Source organism: Eleutherodactylus coqui, chromosome 11 (genome assembly GCF_035609145.1).
Source record: "Eleutherodactylus coqui strain aEleCoq1 chromosome 11, aEleCoq1.hap1, whole genome shotgun sequence".
NCBI classification, from domain to species: domain Eukaryota; kingdom Metazoa; phylum Chordata; class Amphibia; order Anura; family Eleutherodactylidae; genus Eleutherodactylus; species Eleutherodactylus coqui.
Window position 1 is genome coordinate 15,524,803 of NC_089847.1, and position 15,012 is coordinate 15,539,814.

Below are 15,012 nucleotides of genomic sequence, written 5' to 3' on the forward strand. Positions count from 1 at the left end.
GGTCAGTGTCACACAGACCCAGGGGGGTTCCAGATGAGCTCAGTGCAAGGACAGTGGGGGCTGGTGAGGGGCAGTACTCTGTCTGACCAGGAGAGGGAGCTAGAGAGAGAAGTAAACAGAAAGGGGGCTTCTGCTGGAAGGTGTATTGAGATGAGGATGCCCTGCAGCTACAATAAGGGGGATTGGTACTGAGGACAGGAGAAGAAGAGGTGGGGATCTGGCCTGTGTGCTAGGAAGTAGTGTCATCAGCTGCAGCACTATGAGATGCTTCCTTCTCTCCACCTCCTCCTCCTCCAGCTGCACTCCTCCTCCTATACAGCATACACACAGAGAAAGCCTCACTTAATGCATGTGCCGCCGCCGCTGCTGCTGGAAATGACAAGTGCTCATCCCCTGTCTAACAAAAGACCCAGCTGATGTGGAGCCTCTCCCCTCCTGCACCCCCCTGGCTGCCTGACAAAGGAACGCAGCCCCCCAAACACCATGCACAGCACCGCCAGGCTGGACTTTCTCCATCATATCTCTGTCATCTGCTTTGGTGAGTACCTGTGGCCCCTGTCTGCCTAGAACCAGCCCAGGTGTTGCTTTTATTTTTGGGAAGAATGACAACCATGAGTCCAGACAGCAGAGTATAGGGGGGTGCGAGATACTGGGGGGTCTGTTCAGTGCAATGAGAAGAACTTCTACTGTGGTCCAGCTCAGCGCAGTTGCAGTAGTTTGTATTGCTGTATTTCATCAGCAGAGTCTGTACAGTCTGCATTTGCTTTCAGTCCAGCAATGATAGAGGTTAATACTATGATCTCATCTGCTAAATGTGCCACTCAGGACTTGGGCTGCTCCTGTGGCCCTTCCACCGCTCCTGTATCCATCGCTTTATCCTCTTGGCCATAGCGGCCGGCAACAGCTGACAGCAGCCAACGCAAACCTCTTAGAATGTTATTACAGGTGCAGATCATTTAGCATTGGCCAACAGGGAGGTTGTATATTGTTGGGGCAGGTGGTACGGGAGGATACATAGATATGAGATATTAGAAAGATATGAGATATTAGATAGATATGAGATGTTAAAGAGATATGAGATAAATATGAGATATGAGATAGATAGATAGATATGCAATAGATAGATATGAGATAGATAGATAGATATGAGATAGACAGATAGATAGATAGATAGATATGAGATAGACAGATATGCGATAGATAGATAGATAGATAGATAATAGATAGATGTGAGATAGATAGATAGATAGATAATAGATAGATAGATATGCGATAGATAGATAGATAGATAGATAGATAGATGGATGTGAGATAGATAGATATGAGATGTTAGAGAGATATGAGATAAATATGAGATATTAGATAGATAGATAGATAGATAGATAGATAGATAGATAGATAGATAGATACATAGATATGAGATATTAGATAGATATGAGATGGATAGATAAATGGGCCTTATATCAGCAACTAAACCATTATTTTTAATGGTAATTGGGCATGAATTCTGATGCCATATGTATCATTGTTGTATCATTCTAGCACATTGTACAATGTATCATATTACTACTTTAGTTGTACATATATGACAGCAGTTCTGCAGGATCAAAGATAACTCCAGATCACTGCTGACCGCAGAATGACGACCCCAGCAAACAAGCTTTCCCCATATCTTATCCTCCTGGACCTCCGTGAGAGGCAGAGGGATATTAGATTTTAACTGCAGTCAGCCCTGAATTACCAGGTTTTAAGTAAACTAAGGCCTTATGCACACGGCCGTAACGGGCAAGAGTCCATCACGGCGCCCCCCCCCCCCCCAAAGACAGTACAGTACAGCGCATGACGCGCTGGCGGTGTCACATGACCCACCGGCTGCGTCATATAACGCTTCCGGCGGTGGGCGTGGCGTGTATTCACTCTATACTTCCGCTGTGCTACAGCGGAAGCATAGCGTGACGGGTAGCTTCCATTGACTACAATGGACGCCGTCCGCGCGTATACCCGCAGCATGTACATTGAGCTCTTAGGTTCAATAGAACCTAATAGCTGCGGTGAAACGCCACAATGGGAGAACTCTGCGATCCTCTGCCGTGGCTGTGACAGCCTCAGAGGGGATTCCTTCCATCCCCACAGTGATATGAGGCTAATTTCACATGAAAACACCTTGCATCCACGGGGCTTTTACATGGTGGCAAGTGCAATATCACGGCCCGATATCGCCCTCGCCAGTGTGAAGGAGCCCCTAGGGTGGTATAAAGCCTTAAAGGTGTCTTCGCACAAGGTATATTTGCTGCCAACTTTCCACAGCCGAAAATCCGCAGCAAATCCGAAGTGGACAAATTTGCATCTGCTGTTGATGTTGGTGCGGATTTGTCACGGGTTTCAACATTTGCATTTCAAAGGTTGAAATCCACTGTCAAAAGACTCAGCACATGGTCAGCACTTTCTGCTTCCCCCGCTGGCATCCCAAATCAACTGATTGGAGGGGACTGAGTCGCGAAACCCCACTGATCATCTATTGATGAACCATCAGTCATCAATAGCAAAAATTAAAAAATGTCCCAGAATGCCCTTCTAAATCATAATACAACCTTATAATGATCTAGTTTTGGTTCACTAGAACCGTCAGGGGGTCTCAGTGTTGTATCTGATACTATGGACCCTAAAATACTGCATTATTACAGCCATATGCAACTGCCCTGACAGTAAAGGATGAATGTTGTGTGACCAGATGTATGTGACAACACAAGGACTGCATATCATAGCCTATCCAGTCTAAAGAACAGCAGCCACCTTAAAGGGGTGTTCCCATCTCATCCAGACATGGCCAAGATTTGAACACCCCTGAATTTGAGGTGGCCAGACTGACGGAAACAGTCAAGCTCGACTGAGCTACAGAAGTTGATGGGACTTATGTAAACGGTGTAATACAGCAACCTGTGCTGTTTCCACAGCTTCCGAGTTACAGAAATATGTTTGCCTAACTTCCATTGACTTCTATGGGAGCTGCGGAAATAGTATAAGGGGTTAAGAGAAGTTGGGGGGCCCCAAGATAAACTTTTGGACATGGGCCCATGAGCCTCTGGCTACGCCCCTAAGTGTAGCACAGGATGATCAGCTATCTCCATCCTCTTGACTGCTGCACTCAGGGTGGCCAAGGACAGTGGGGACCAGAACAGAGGATCATAACAGTCTAAGATGGGAATACCCCTTTAATTGGTGTAGCAATAGGGAATATCTTGATAGTTTTGGTATTATTCCCATATTTCTGTATACAAATACAAGTTCTAAAGAAAGACAGCTATACTGGTTTCAAAAGTTTACACAGTTTGTAGCTTGAGTTAAGGATGGACTCTCAATATCACGTGGTGCCTCTTTGCTGCCCCTTTTGCTCCTGAATGTAAAGGGGTTGTCCAGGAATTCTTATGGACCTCTACTACTGATGACCTATTGATCTGCACTGATAGTGGGAGGGCAATCAGCTGATCAGCGGGATCCCGAGTGGTGGATCCCTGCCAATCAACTATTGCTGAACTTTTCTAAGAATAGGTCATCAATAGTAGAAGTACTTAAAATTCCCCTACCGCCTGTTTAAAAAACACCTGTCATTCAATAGCTGAGTGCTGCCTCTAATTGGTCACAGTGCTCAGCCAATCAGAGGCAGCCCATTCAACAGGCAGAGATTTTAAATCCCCGCTGCTGAAAGCACTTCATGACAGTTCAGGAGAAGACCCGGCTAGACGTGCCTGAGTCCTGACAGCTGTGGAGAGGTGAGTATATATATATATATATGTATATCTTTTTTTTTATTTTTACACATTTTAAAGATGATTTTCAGGGAAGGGCTTATATTTAAAGCCCTTTCCCGAAAATCTCTGCAAGGCTTGCCGGCAGCCCATTGCTTTCAATGGAGCCAGCTGTAGCGCCCGCTCCATTGAATTCAATGGGAGAACATTGCGCTCCTGTGCCAGAGGATCGCGATCTTCACTGTATGCGCCGACCCCATTGAGCACAAGGTGAATCCCCTAGTTGTGACAGCATCCAGGGGTTTCACATCCAAAAAAGACGGATACCGCAGTTACCCGCGTTTTAAAATTCGCTGCCCCTTATTTACTGCTGCACACTTTTGTTCGCCGCAGGTAAATATTGGGCATATGACCGCTGCCATTGAAAAGCATTGATTCTTAATACATGCGGATGGCAAACGCAGGTAACATACGCACATAAAAAGACCCATCTGACTGAGCCTTTAAGGTCTGTACACATAGGATGTGAATTAGAGATGAGCGAGCGTACTCATTAAGGCAAAATACTCGAGCGAGTATTGGCATTTTTGAGTGCATGCCCACTCGTGAGAAAAGATTCGGGGGCCGGCGGGGGTGAGCGTTGAGTTGCAGGAGTGAGCATGGGGGAGCAGGGGGGAGAGGGAGAGAGATCTCCCCCCCCTTTCCTCCCCGCTCTCCCCCGCCGGCCCCCGAATCTTTTGGCACGAGCGGGCATGTACTCGAAAATGGCAATACTTGCTCGAGTGTTCTGCCTTAACGAGTACGCTCCCTCATCTCTAATGTGAATGCATTTTACTTCATCCCTTTTCACCAGACAGATCAGTGCTGTCAGGAACCATCTCTAACATTCACCTGTCAAATGCAACATAGACTGTGCATAATACGAAAATGACAGTGTGCATATTAACCCTTTCCAATCCAATTTGTATCCTGGTTTTCCTAGGGGGCTTACTCTTTTTCTGCCGTTATACAACGGCGTTATCTGCTGGCTAAACCCAGTACTGCATGAAGTGACACGTTGGATAGGCTCTGACAGCAGAGAGGCTGGCAATATACAGTAAGAGAACCCCAACGGACGTCTTCCAACATCAGAGCTGCACAGCCTTAAATCATAATGTCTTCAGATGTCAGATTCAGTGGATTAGAAAGGGTTAACCCATTAAAGTGCCTGTTATATAGGAATATCACCATACATTCCCCTCTTGCATCTGTTGTGTTATGTACAGACTTTTTCATTGTTGAAAACTTTCAAACTTCTGCAACTTTCTAATATATAAATAGATAAATGTCTTTCATTTCCCTATCATTAGCAATCTTGATTTCCTGTTAGTTTTGACTACTACGGCCCTAATTAATCTCACGCTTCCGTCTTTGTTGGATTTTTTTGCAAAATTGCACGTACTGGTGATAACACACAATATCCCACCGTGAGCGGACAGCGCCATCACCGGAGCTCGTATCATCACTATGCAGCTCAGTTCTTGTCAACTTGTAGCAATTTTAAATTGGCCCTTTTTTGAATGATTGGTTCCTATTAGAGATGAGCGAGCCTACTCGGTAAGGCAGATACTCGAGCGAGCCTCGCTCTTCTCGAGTAACTGCTTAGTGATCCGAGCAGGCTCGGGTGGGCTGCGGGGGGCGGGGGCAGCAGAGCGGGAGGAAGAATGAGAGAGATCTCTCTCTTTCCCCTGCTCCGCTCACCCCCGCAGCCCACCCCAGCCTGCTCGGATCACTAAGCAGTTACTCGAGAAGAGCGAGGCTCGCTCGAGTATCTGCCTTACTGAGTAGGCTCGCTCATCTCTAGTTCCTATGCAACTGATTGGTTCCTATGGGCTATAACACCAGCTTTTGATTAAATCAGCCCCAATATGTCAAATCAAAGAGGTCAGAACTCGTCACTGGGACAGAATTGCTAAGTCTGCCCTCTGGTGCACCACTATATAGTCATTCAGAATTTCCTATTGTTTTATATATAACATCTGGCTGTTGGGACATTTCATATGTCGAATAACATTGAGTGAAGACTAGAGATGAGCGAGTATACTTTCTAAGGCATATTACTCGAGCCTCGAGCGAGTAGTGCCTTAGCCGAGTATCTCCCCGCTTGTCTCTAAAGATTCGGGGGCCGGTGCGGGTGACAGGTGAGTTGCGGTGGGGAGCGGGGGGGGGGGGGGGGGAGAGGGAGAGAGAGATCTCCCCTCCGTTCCTCCCCGCTCTCCCCCGCCCCCGCCGGCCCCCAAATCTTTAGAGACGAGCGGGGAGATACTCGGCTAAGGCACTGCTCGCTCATCTCTAGTAAAGACCCCTTTGTCCAATGCCATCACTTATTCCTCACATCTTAATTCTTACCCCCAGCCTCTTATTGGACCCATAATACCAGCTAGTCGCACTGATACATGTAATTCGCTTCCCACGGAAGACAGACGCGCTGCATGTAGCAAGTACGCAATGGCATTGCATACTTGCAGCGTTCTGCCAATCATCATGCACTATCTTGGCGTGTATGCGAATACTGGGTATTCCGTGCGGCACACTGCATAGGTGCAATCGGGACATACGCGGCCAAGAGAAAAGCAACACTGAGCAGCATCGGTTGGATGCAGGAAACCATGAGCCATGAGGTCGGAGCGCTGAGAAGTCACTAGAGGCCCGGGGTGGTGTACAGCTGCAACGGAGACTTTGGGTCACGAGAGGACGGATTGGATGGAACTCATTAGGCTAAGTAGCCATTTAAATTGGGACATGGTTTGCGCCATGCGCAAAAAACATCCCTGCCGGCACAGAGAGTACGGTAAAATATGTCGATACATGCACAAAAAAGACTCGTTCATAGCGCAAATACATTGCAGCGCACAATTACGCATACCTTCGTGTGAAACCGCCCTTAGACACCACATGCAGCTCTGACCATTAAAAATGGCGTAATACTTTTGGCGTGGAATTCCACAGGGCCTGATTTGGCCGCATCCTGCGGTGTAAGTCCATCCCGTGTGAAAAGTCCCTCGCGTTGTATCCAGACCCCGTGTGACATTGTATTATCTGCACATGTATATTGTGTGTGAAGCGTTGTGTAACATAGCTCATAAAGCATTACATCATGTGTGACAGCGCTGGGACCGGGGTTAGGAGCGAACTCATTATATTGTGTCGTCTTCCCTAATGATACCAGACAGCTTCTTTATTGTCAGCGCACTCATACATCGGCAGATAGTATTAGGTTTTGTCACTGGTCAGTCTACTGACAGCGCCACATGTGGGTGATCCAGCTTATATACACACTCAATGGCTACTTTATTAGAGACCCCCATCTAGTGGCGCGTTGGCCTCCTTTTACCTTCAGAACAGCAACAATTCCTTATGGTGTAGATTCCACTAGGTGTTGTTACTATTATACATGAATATCGGCCCCTGCGGACAGGAAGCTTCTTGGAGGCACTGCAAATAAGATGGAAGTGCTGCCATGTTCTGATCAGCTGACAGGAAGGGGTCATCGATTCATGCTGCTTGCGCCAAATTCTGACCTCCCATCAGCACGGTGCAACATGAATCTGGATTCATCTGACCAGGGATGTTTTTTGATTGCTCACTGTCTAATTGTGACGCCCTTTTTTCCCTAGAGGCCTTAGACACAATGGCGCTATAACTGGTTGTCTGCTGTTATAGCCCATCCGTGCTAAGGAAAGATGAGTTGTGCTTTCAGACACATTATTTGGAGCACCAACGTTGGATTTGGTTGTTCTTGACTTTGTATCACCTGTTTTTCCTTACAATTGTCCTGACATCCTCCTCTGACCCCTTTTGATGACTGACAGTTTCCATTCATAGGATATTCTTTCACTGGATGTTTTCCTTGATCACGCCATTCTCTGTGTATTCGCCACACCTTTACACTAGAAAACCATACGTGGTTGGCAGTGAAATCTCGGCCCCAGCTAGCCTAGCACCGATGACCAGGTCTCGTTGGAAGTCACTCAGATTGCTGGATTGTCCAATCTAATGTGGATTGACACCAAAACTGATCCACAGAAAACTTTTACTTAATTTTATGTTGCACTCCAAGGCCACGGGGATAATTTTCATATAGGGAGGATCCAATCATAAATGGGCCAGGAGCTCTAATAAAGGGGCCTTCAGTGTAGTTAGGAGTCCATTCTCAGGTTTCCTTAGCAGAAGACCTGGGGTTCATGCACATGATGAGCACAGAGCCTGTATGGTGTCATAATACACAATACACATGAATGCTTAGACCACTGGATGGCTTCTACGAAGAACTGTAGTGTGTACCCTATGCAAAGGGACCTTTCACACGGAACAGAATGGGGCGCATGACGCACCGCAATTTGCGATAAATTCTGCACCAAATTCCACAGGATACCTGCCGATTTTGATGTGGAATTAAAAATGGTTTAAAACCTGCCTGCTATTCTGCATCCAAATGGGCAGTTAGACCTGCAGATGCCGTTATGTGGGCACTCTGGTTGTGGTGGATCATTCTAGCTTTCAGTGTCTGTCATTGAGGAGCACTCCAGCTGTCACTATTATGTGGGCAGTCTGGCTGCCATTGAGGAGCACTCCAGCTGTCACTATTATGTGGGCAGTGTGGCTGTCATTGAGGAGCACTCCAGCTGTCACTATTAGGTGGGCAGTCTAGCTGTCATTGAGGAGCACTCCAGCTGTCACTATTATGTGGGCAGTCTGGCTGTCATTGAGGAGCACTCCAGCTGTCCCTGTTATGTGAATACTCTGGCTGTCATTGAGGAGCACTCCAGCTGTCACTATTATGTGGGCAGTCTGGCTGTGATCGAGGAGCACTCCAGCTGTTACTATTATGTGGGCAGTCTGGCTGCCATTGAGGAGCACTCCAGCTGTCACTGTTATGTGGGCAGTCTGGCTGTCATTAAGGAGCACTCCAGCTGTCACTATTATGTGGGCAGTCTGGCTGTGATTGAGGAGCACTCCAGCTGTCACTATTATGTGGGCAGTCTGACTGTCATTGAGGAGCACTCCAGCTGTCACTGTTATGTTGGCAGTCTGGCTGCCATTGAGAGCACTCCAACTATCACTGTTATGTGGGCAGTCTGGCTGTCATTGAGGAGTCCTCCAGCTGTCACTATTATGTGGGCAGTCTGGCTGTCATTGAGGTGCACTCCAGCTGTCACTATTATGTGGGCAGTCTGGCTGCCATTGAGAGCACTCCAGCTGTCACTGTTATGTTGGCAGTCTGGCTGCCATTGAGAGCACTCCAGCTATCACTGTTATGTGGGCAGTCTGGCTGTCATTGAGGAGCCCTCCAGCTGTCGCTATTATGTGTGCAGTCTGGCTGTCATTGAGGTGCACTCCAGCTGTCACTATTATGTGGGCAGTCTGGCTGCCATTGAGAGCACTCCAGCTATCACTGTTATGTGGGCAGTCTGGCTGTCATTTAGTAGTAGTCCAGCTGTCCCTGTTATGTGGGCACTCTGGCTGTCATTAAGGAGCCCTCCAGCTGTTACTGTTATGTGGGCAGTCTGGCTGTGATTAAGGAGCACTCCAGCTGTCACTATTATGTAGGCAGTCTGGCTGTGATTGAGGAGCACTCCAGCTGTCACTATTATGTGGGCAGTCTGACTGTCATTGAGGAGCACTCCAGTTGTCACTATTAGGTGGGCAGTCTGGCTGTCATTTAGTAGTAGTCCAGCTGTCCCTGTTAAGTGAATACTCTGGCTGTCATTGAGGAGCACTCCAGCTGTCCCTGTTATGTGAATACTCTGGCTGTCATTGAGGAGCACTCCAGCTGTCACTATTATGTGGGCAGTCTGGCTGTGATCGAGGAGCACTCCAGCTGTTACTATTATGTGGGCAGTCTGGCTGCCATTGAGGAGCACTCCAGCTGTCACTATTATGTGGGCAGTCTGGCTGTCATTAAGGAGCACTCCAGCTGTCACTATTATGTGGGCAGTCTGGCTGTGATTGAGGAGCACTCCAGCTGTCACTATTATGTGGGCAGTCTGACTGTCATTGAGGAGCACTCCAGCTGTCACTGTTATGTTGGCAGTCTGGCTGCCATTGAGAGCACTCCAACTATCACTGTTATGTGGGCAGTCTGGCTGTCATTGAGGAGTCCTCCAGCTGTCACTATTATGTGGGCAGTCTGGCTGTCATTGAGGTGCACTCCAGCTGTCACTATTATGTGGGCAGTCTGGCTGCCATTGAGAGCACTCCAGCTGTCACTGTTATGTTGGCAGTCTGGCTGCCATTGAGAGCACTCCAGCTATCACTGTTATGTGGGCAGTCTGGCTGTCATTGAGGAGCCCTCCAGCTGTCGCTATTATGTGTGCAGTCTGGCTGTCATTGAGGTGCACTCCAGCTGTCACTATTATGTGGGCAGTCTGGCTGCCATTGAGAGCACTCCAGCTATCACTGTTATGTGGGCAGTCTGGCTGTCATTTAGTAGTAGTCCAGCTGTCCCTGTTATGTGGGCACTCTGGCTGTCATTAAGGAGCCCTCCAGCTGTTACTGTTATGTGGGCAGTCTGGCTGTGATTAAGGAGCACTCCAGCTGTCACTATTATGTAGGCAGTCTGGCTGTGATTGAGGAGCACTCCAGCTGTCACTATTATGTGGGCAGTCTGACTGTCATTGAGGAGCACTCCAGTTGTCACTATTAGGTGGGCAGTCTGGCTGTCATTTAGTAGTAGTCCAGCTGTCCCTGTTAAGTGAATACTCTGGCTGTCATTGAGGAGCACTCCAGCTGTCCCTGTTATGTGAATACTCTGGCTGTCATTGAGGAGCACTCCAGCTGTCACTATTATGTGGGCAGTCTGGCTGTGATCGAGGAGCACTCCAGCTGTTACTATTATGTGGGCAGTCTGGCTGCCATTGAGGAGCACTCCAGCTGTCACTATTATGTGGGCAGTCTGGCTGTCATTAAGGAGCACTCCAGCTGTCACTATTATGTGGGCAGTCTGGCTGTGATTGAGGAGCACTCCAGCTGTCACTATTATGTGGGCAGTCTGACTGTCATTGAGGAGCACTCCAGCTGTCACTGTTATGTTGGCAGTCTGGCTGCCATTGAGAGCACTCCAACTATCACTGTTATGTGGGCAGTCTGGCTGTCATTGAGGAGTCCTCCAGCTGTCACTATTATGTGGGCAGTCTGGCTGTCATTGAGGTGCACTCCAGCTGTCACTATTATGTGGGCAGTCTGGCTGCCATTGAGAGCACTCCAGCTGTCACTGTTATGTTGGCAGTCTGGCTGCCATTGAGAGCACTCCAGCTATCACTGTTATGTGGGCAGTCTGGCTGTCATTGAGGAGCCCTCCAGCTGTCGCTATTATGTGTGCAGTCTGGCTGTCATTGAGGTGCACTCCAGCTGTCACTATTATGTGGGCAGTCTGGCTGCCATTGAGAGCACTCCAGCTATCACTGTTATGTGGGCAGTCTGGCTGTCATTTAGTAGTAGTCCAGCTGTCCCTGTTATGTGGGCACTCTGGCTGTCATTAAGGAGCCCTCCAGCTGTTACTGTTATGTGGGCAGTCTGGCTGTGATTAAGGAGCACTCCAGCTGTCACTATTATGTAGGCAGTCTGGCTGTGATTGAGGAGCACTCCAGCTGTCACTATTATGTGGGCAGTCTGACTGTCATTGAGGAGCACTCCAGTTGTCACTATTAGGTGGGCAGTCTGGCTGTCATTTAGTAGTAGTCCAGCTGTCCCTGTTAAGTGAATACTCTGGCTGTCATTGAGGAGCACTCCAGCTGTTACTGTTATGTGGGCAGTCTGGCTGTGATTAAGGAGCACTCCAGCTGTCACTGTTATGTGGGCAGTCTGGCTGTCATTGAGGAGCACTCCAGCTGTCACTATTATGTAGGCAGTCTGGCTCTCATTAAGGAGCCCTCCAGCTGTTACTGTTATGTGGGCAGTCTGGCTGTGATTAAGGAGCACTCCAGCTGTCACTATTATGTAGGCAGTCTGGCTGTGATTGAGGAGCACTCCAGCTGTCACTATTATGTGGGCAGTCTGACTGTCATTGAGGAGCACTCCAGTTGTCACTATTAGGTGGGCAGTCTGGCTGTCATTTAGTAGTAGTCCAGCTGTCCCTGTTAAGTGAATACTCTGGCTGTCATTGAGGAGCACTCCAGCTGTTACTGTTATGTGGGCAGTCTGGCTGTCATTTAGTAGTAGTCCAGCTGTCCCTGTTATGTGAGCACTCTGGCTGTCATTAAGGAGCCCTCCAGATGTCACTGTTATGTGGTCAGTCTGGCTGTCATTGAGAGCACTCCAGTTGTCACTATTAGGTGGGCAGTCTGGCTGTCATTGAGGAGCACTCCAGCTGTCACTATTATGTGGGCAGTCTGGCTGTCATTGAGGAGCACTCCAGCTGTCACTATTATGTGGGCAGTCTGGCTGTCATTGAGGAGCACTCCAGCTGTCACTATTATGTGGGCAGTCTGGCTGTCATTGAGGAGCACTCCAGCTGTCACTATTATGTGGGCAGTCTGGCTGTCATTAAGGAGCCCTTCAGATGTTACTGTTATGTGGGCAGTCTGGCTGTCATTGAGAGCACTCCAGCTGTTACTGTTATGTGGGCAGTCTGGATGTAATTGAGGAGCACTCCAGCTGTCACTGTTATGTGGGCAGTCTGGCTGTCATTGAGGAGCACTCCAGCTGTCACTATTATGTGGGCAGTCTGGCTGTGATTGAGGAGCACTCCAGCTGTCACTATTATGTGGGCAGTGTGGCTGTCATTGAGGAGCACTCCAGCTGTCACTATTACGTGGGCAGTCTGGCTGCCATTGAGGAGCACTCCAGCTGTCACTGTTATGTGGGCAGTCTGGCTGTCATTGAGGAGCCCTCCAGCTGTCACTATTATGTGGGCAGTCTGGCTGTCATTTAGGAGTACTCCAGCTGTCCCTGTTATGTGAATACTCTGGCTGTCATTAAGGAGCACTCCAGCTGTTACTGTTATGTGGGCAGTCTGGCTGTCATTGAGAGCACTCCAGCTGTCACTATTGGTGGGCATTCTGGCTGCCATTGAGGAGCCCTCCAGCTGTCACTGTTATGTGAGCACTTTGGCTGCCATTAAGGAGCACTCCAGCTGTCATTGTTATGTAGGCACACTGGCTGACATTGAGGAGCAATCCAGCTGTCACTGTTGTGTGCACACTGGCTGTCATTAAGGAGCACTCCAGCTGTCACTGTTACATCGGCACTGGCTGTCATTGAGGAGCATTTTAGCTGTCACTGTTACGTTGGCACTGGCTGTCATTAAGGAGCACTCCAGCTGTCACTGTTATGGGGGCACTCTGGCTGTCATTGAGGAGCACTCCAGCTGTCACTGTTATGGGGGCACTCTGGCTGTCATTGAGGAGCACTCCAGCTGTCACTGTTATGTGGGCACTCCACCTGTCACTGTTTTATAGGCAGGCTGACTGTCATTATGAAGCGCTCCAACTGTCACTATTTAAAAACCCTGCTGTCTCCCTGAAATCATTCCTTACAAGTTGGCCTTATAATAGTGACCGAATGCCAAAACTGCAGATCTAAACAGAGTTTTACATGTTTCGTAGCTGCTTGTAATTCCGTTGTATGCCATGTCTTGAGTTGCTAGGAAATAACCTCTCAGATGAATTCTGCACTCCACAGCCGATTCCCTTTCATCTTCAGTGAACCCTGCTCGATGCCGGTGCTCACAGGGACCTGTGTACCCGAGCGTGCCCGCCTTTGCCAATGCAGCTTGCATCATAATTTTATTTTTGACAAGAAAGTGGAGACATTAATAAACCCTGCAATGATGTAGAAGTTTCAGCTTTTTCTTCTTCTTCTAGTCATAACACAGGGCTCTTTAAGGCCGGGGCCATGTGGTGACTTGCAACTCCATGAAAACCGCTCTTGCAATGTAACTTCTATTATTCTCTATGGGGAAAAAACTTGCAGCTGTCCCTGCGACACCGCATTTGGGTGAGGATTATAGAACTTTTTCACTATTCTTCACATCTATTTTTCACATCTTTAAGATTAAGTATGGGAAACAATTAGTGTGGAAGTCTAGCAAAATGTTTCTGCAGATTTCTGCGACATATGAACCAGATGAATACTGATATAATGGGGGTTATATATAAAAAGACTGCGCATGGAGTCTAGCTATGCTTTTAATTCCCAGTCATTGTTACAAGGCTTATATAAAGAGTCTAACTTTGGCTTGAAGGAATGCTGCCTTCCAATAGGTGGCACTGTGGAGGTATTATTCCATCTCCCTTATTTGCATATTACCCAGAGGAGCATGCATGGCCTTTTGAGTCTCCTCACTCACCATCTAGGTGCTCTCCCTAAGGGGAAAAGATAGTGCTTCTGACCCCTATATAAAAAGTGGCACCGATAAGATTCATCAAGTTCCAGCATTTTGCTCATGAAGTTGATTTTGCCGGCAGCTGTCAAGCATGAACCTGTATTAACGTAGAGACGTGCATGTTACTTCTTGGATAGAAGTGTCTACTATATACAACTGGCGCTGCTTATCTTTGGGAGTGGCAGGAGAGATTAGTTGTATTGGCTTTAATCTCATTGTTCCACTTTCCCCAAACATGGTACATCAGGGAAAGGGTCACGGTCACCACAGCAGCCGCCATCTTTGCTCACCTGCTGGGTTTGGTCATCGTTTACATTCTTGCAACAGATGACATATTCTTTTCTAGTGCACACTAGTCACTTGCTTCTGCCCTTAGGGCTCACGCATGCTCCCGCCATTATACTTAAAGGGTCAGCTTGTGATCTACCAAACTGTCTCCAACCAGTCCCCTGTCAGCTCTGGCTATATTAGGAGTCCTCTTCCCTAACGGAGGTTCCTAAGCAGTTTGGTTCCACATGTTTTGTAAGCTTGTTGCAAGCGATTATTATGATTTCCTGGTTTCCTGACCTTGGATTACTCTGCCAGCTGCTTGCCCTGACTCGGACTGTTTACCGTATAGTGCCTGTTCTGCCAGCCCCGACGTCTTGCATGTTTCCTGTACTGAACTCTATGCCACCTGCCCTAACCTAGGCTAAGCCTTTTGGTTACGTCTGTGTTCATGCCCTTGGGTAGAGGAGCATCAGGTGCCACTCAGCTATAACTACTTCTGTGGGTCACGGCATCGGGAAGATACCAGCTCCCACTTGAAGAGGTAAAGGGTGAATACCAGGGTACCCCAGGTGCTGCCCAAAGCCAAATCAGCAAGTAGGAAAGCAGATGGACATCCGCTCTCTGATGAAATGG

At 48.0% G+C, this 15,012-nt stretch overlaps 1 protein-coding gene across 1 annotated transcript in view; it reads left to right on the forward strand.

Annotated features, from left to right (window-relative positions):
- The first annotated feature begins 203 nt into the window (after positions 1 to 203).
- Positions 204 to 15,012, forward strand: part of LRP3 (LDL receptor related protein 3) — a 41,623-nt gene continuing 26,814 nt past the window's right edge. Inside the window, exon 1 of the mRNA XM_066583104.1 lies at positions 204 to 538. Coding sequence (XP_066439201.1) covers positions 484 to 538 — 55 coding nt within the window. The 5' untranslated portion in view covers positions 204 to 483. The remainder of the gene's footprint in view (positions 539 to 15,012) is intronic.